This window comes from Diospyros lotus, chromosome 11, assembly GCF_014633365.1.
Source record: "Diospyros lotus cultivar Yz01 chromosome 11, ASM1463336v1, whole genome shotgun sequence".
Classification (NCBI taxonomy): Eukaryota; Viridiplantae; Streptophyta; class Magnoliopsida; order Ericales; family Ebenaceae; genus Diospyros; species Diospyros lotus.
The window spans coordinates 20232671-20237016 of record NC_068348.1 but is presented as its reverse complement, the minus strand read 5'-3'; the positions used below and the strand labels follow the sequence as shown (position 1 = coordinate 20237016).

Below are 4346 nucleotides of genomic sequence, written 5' to 3'. Positions count from 1 at the left end.
AATTTTATTCCATTACGTATATTTATATCTAAGTTTTCTAACACCTCTCTTGTTGTTAACAAAACACAAAAAATGATCATTTTACCTTTGGTTTTATACTATCTCATATATTTCTCTCTTTTATTTTCCATCTCTTATATCCTTTTTCTTGGTGACAATACTCTCTCTCTCTCTCACACACAGTAGTAGGTTCTCAATTGAAACCTATTGGTGTGGGTATGTTGGTGATGGGTTTCTTCTTGGTTGACAATAGAGAAGAAACCCTATTGGTATTCATTTCTTTATCTATCTCTCTTTGTATATATATACACATATATACATATCATCTTTCGTATCTCTTTATAACTTCTATATCACTTTTTCTTTGGGTCAACATGAGAAGACAAGACGATGATGATGGTGCTGCTAATGAAGACAATGTCACAACAATAATTTTGGCAATAAATTGATATCTCTGTCTTTTTCTCATGTGAATATAATAATCTATTTCTAGGTTCAATTCAAACCCAAAATGAGTTCAAATCCTTGTTTGAAACTAGGTTCAAGTGATTATCTAAGTTTGATTATTGTTTGAAACTAGGTTTGAACTTTAAAATAGGCTTGACTCTATTTGATTAATTGAATCTTTAATCTTATTCGATCAATTACCCATTTTTGAATTCGATTTGGAAGGAATGAGGTTGGTATCAACTTTCAATGGTGGTGGTGGTCGCAAGGCATCAACTATAGTTTTTTTTTATAATTTTTTTAATTACAGTCAAAGAGAAAAAAATGACATTTTAGAGATTTATAAGTAATTAACAACGCGAAAAAAATAATTTACAATTATAAGTTAAAAGGGTGTGTGTATTAATTCTAAAAATGCAAAAGTGATTGGTACAATTTAAATAAACTTTATAAGTAATTTGTGAAATTTATCCATCAATAAAATAAAAAGTTGAGTATAAATCTAGAAACAAAATTGTTTTTGGCAATTTATCTTTTCTTTAAAAAAAAAAAAAAAGAAATTCCAATAACTGAACCGGACCGGAGTGAACTGACCCGGTTTTGCTGTGTCTCTTTCTCTGAAAAAGGCCCCAATTTTGATTATGAGGGCGAGGCTGCTGCAGTGCTGCTATCCATCTCATCCGCCGTCTGCAATTCCTCACAGTATGTTCTGAGCTCTGAGAGGGCTTCTTCTCTTCCCAAAATGTCAATGGCCTTGTTCTCCTCTTCTCCTACTCACCTCCCAGCCTTACCCTCCTCTTCCAAAACCCTCTTCCTCCAAAACCTGCCTTCTCTCTATCTCCCCCTCTCCCCCAAGGGAAGACTCGCCTTCTCAGCAAGAGCCTCCGCCAATGTCTCTGGCCCTCTGGCAGCCGTAGAAGACCAGCAGGTTTCTGAAGCCTCAGCCGCCGCCGATTCAAAGCCCAAGCCTGCTCCCAGCGAACAGGAATCTCTCCGGCCCAACTTTTCGCCGCCGCCCGCCGTGGATGCGGTTGCCAACTTCGAGGATTCCAGGTTGATGAGCGATGGGGGATTGTTAGTTTTAATGTTTAAATTTGAATTTTAGCTAGGTTATTCTTTGGCTTTCTTCTTCTTCCATCTTTCGTAAATTTCTGGCTGTTCCGCATCGCAGATGGGTGAATGGGACTTGGGACTTGAAGCAGTTCCAGAAGGATGGGAAGACTAATTGGGATGCTGTGATTGATGCTGGTAAAGCGCTCTCTCTCTCCCCTCCCCCCCGGGTGTTAATTTGACTACTTGTGCATATTTTGTTTCCTTTAGGATGATTCAACACCAGGGTTCTAGTTCCATCTAATTTTTCTGGGACAATGTGGGAAATAAAATGGGCATTTGGGTCTTAACAATTATCTGTTCTTGGATTTTCAGTTGTATCTTGACTTTACGTGTGTGGTTGCTGTAACTGTGAGTATCAAACAGAAATGTAAAGAAGGGCCCGTAGTTATGTTTGGTTCATGCCTGTTAGGCAGTAGGATTTTAAAGGTCCTTTTGTTGATGTTAACAATTCTGGAGCAATCTGTTTTCGAGGATACTTTTGTCAATGGTGAACTGGGCGATGTGATCAGTAGATTCAGTACAGTATTCGTTCACAGTTAGGGCCAATGCAATTTTCTTATGGGATTGAACAAAATTGAGAATTTTTTTAATTTGCTTGGATTGTCAAAGAACAACAAATTTGGAAATTTCCAGTGTTCAAGATAGGAAAATATTTTCCCATATTTTACATTTGAATGCATTTTCCAGATTTTCTGTGGAGAAGGAAAACTGGAGATGAATTAGAAAATTAGATATGGAAAATTGGAAAATTTTCACTGTAACTAAACAATCCCTAGTGCTTTCTGTTGTTCCATTTATTACAATATAATTGGTGAGATAGTTTGGGGCCTTATGGACAATACCACAAGATTATATGACTTAACCTTCAAGGGAGCAGTTCCACTTTTAACTGGAGAGGGAACATAAGCATTGCTGAATGGGGCATCCCTTCTACAGGCATTCTGGGAAGTGGTTGAGGTTCCTAGTTGCATTTCTGTTTTAGTATCTTCCAATTGAAATTGGTGACATTGTTCTAAAAAAGCTATATTGTTGCTACTTGTTCATTAGCTGTCTGTGTGTAACTGTGAACGAGAATCTTTTACATCCAACTTTACAAACAAACACTTGACTCCAAATTCTACTACACATGGCCCTAAAATAGGGGCGGCATAAAATAGGTCCACCTTAAATCCAAGGTCGAGTAGAAGTCGTCTTAGCAATAGGTACAGGTATGAACATAATTGTAGGATGACAGATCCACCTTGCATCCCATTCCGGTAGATGTGGTCTAACAATTAATTGGAACATAACAATGCAATGACCGATCCACCTAGCTGTGTGGTATTATAATATGCAGAATGTCAGAAAATAATATCTACAAATCTAACTACAAAACAACTGGTCCACCTTTGTAATTCAGTATTAAAATTTGCATGATATAAGAATGATTTAGTCAGAAAGGGACCAAATGAGGACACTACCCTCTTAAAGAATGTTTATCTTTGTTATACTAAACAAACTTAGATGCTATTTTTGATCACTTGTCAAATGTCAAATCTAGGAATTCTATGCAATAATACACTTGGTAAGCCTGAAATTCTGAATTCTTTGGCCACCATCTTTTTCTTTTTCAAGACAAACTTTGGCACTGCAGATTGTTCTCTAGTAGCTATTGTATCTAAAAATTCATGTTTGGCATTCCATTTCCATTTCATGCATGATGTATAATTCAGTATTCTCTTGACCCACCTGGGTCACAAATATGATTTCCTTGGGCCTTCTTCATAGCATTAAGGTTTGAGTACAAGACCATTGTACTATTGGAGATTAAGATTACCAAATTGAGATGTCATTTTCTCAGTAGCATCTCAACGTTTTACGAATGCATAGGGTTTTACTTGAGTTGATGAACCTTCTTTGTTCTTCTTTTTCCAGAGGTTAAGAGGAGGAAATGGTTTGAAGATAACCCAGAATCAAGTAGTAACGATAACCCTATAGTTTTTGACACATCAATCATACCGTGGTGGGCATGGATGAAGAGGTTCCATCTTCCTGAGGCTGAACTACTCAATGGTTTGCCCTGACCTTTCTTTGTGCCCTCGCTTAGCTCACATTCTTAGCTCTTATACAATTACCGGATTGTGATTGTTGGCCTACAGGCCGTGCTGCAATGATCGGGTTCTTCATGGCCTACCTGGTGGATAGCTTGACTGGCGTAGGTCTCGTCGACCAAATGGGCAATTTCTTCTGCAAAACACTCCTGTTTGTAGCCGTGTCAGGTGTGCTTCTGATCCGCAAAAATGAGGACTTCGAAGCACTCAAAAAGCTTGTGGAAGAAACCACGTTCTATGACAAGCAGTGGCAGGCAACTTGGCAGGATGAGAAGCCTAGCAGTTCGGAGAAGAACTAACTAGGCAAATGGGAGGGTTTTTTTGAGTTTCTTTCAGTCTGCTCAATGTGAGTGTGTTATTGCTGTAATTTTGTGTTGGTGAATGGTGAATGGTGATTCGATGATTCAAATGCTGACCTCCAACTTGTACTAATAGTTAGTCAGTCTAGTTATCTTTTTCATTTGCTTGGTCCAAGATTCACCACAGAAGGCACTTTGTGCCCCCTTCTTGACCAACCCCCTTCTTGACCAACTGAGCTACCCATGTGGGCAAAATGTGTGTAGTTATCTTTTTCATTTGCTGCGTCAAATGTGTGTAGGTGCAGCTCTTAACGGAATATTCTCATAGGCCCGTGATGGAAACGGCTCTCGGCCCACTTACTCTTGGCCGACCCCTTGGCCCGTTGCAGCCCGCATA

General features: G+C 38.7%; 1 protein-coding gene across 1 annotated transcript; it reads left to right on the top strand.

Moving 5' to 3' along the window:
• Positions 1-1028: 1028 nt before the first annotated feature.
• Positions 1029-4110, top strand: LOC127812512 (light-harvesting complex-like protein 3 isotype 2, chloroplastic). The gene is made up of 4 exons (XM_052352920.1): positions 1029-1500; positions 1619-1695; positions 3475-3612; positions 3699-4110. The coding sequence occupies exons 1-4, from the start codon at positions 1190-1192 to the stop codon at positions 3947-3949; spliced, it is 777 nt and encodes a 258-aa protein (XP_052208880.1). The 5' UTR covers positions 1029-1189; the 3' UTR covers positions 3950-4110.
• Positions 4111-4346: the final 236 nt, after the last annotated feature.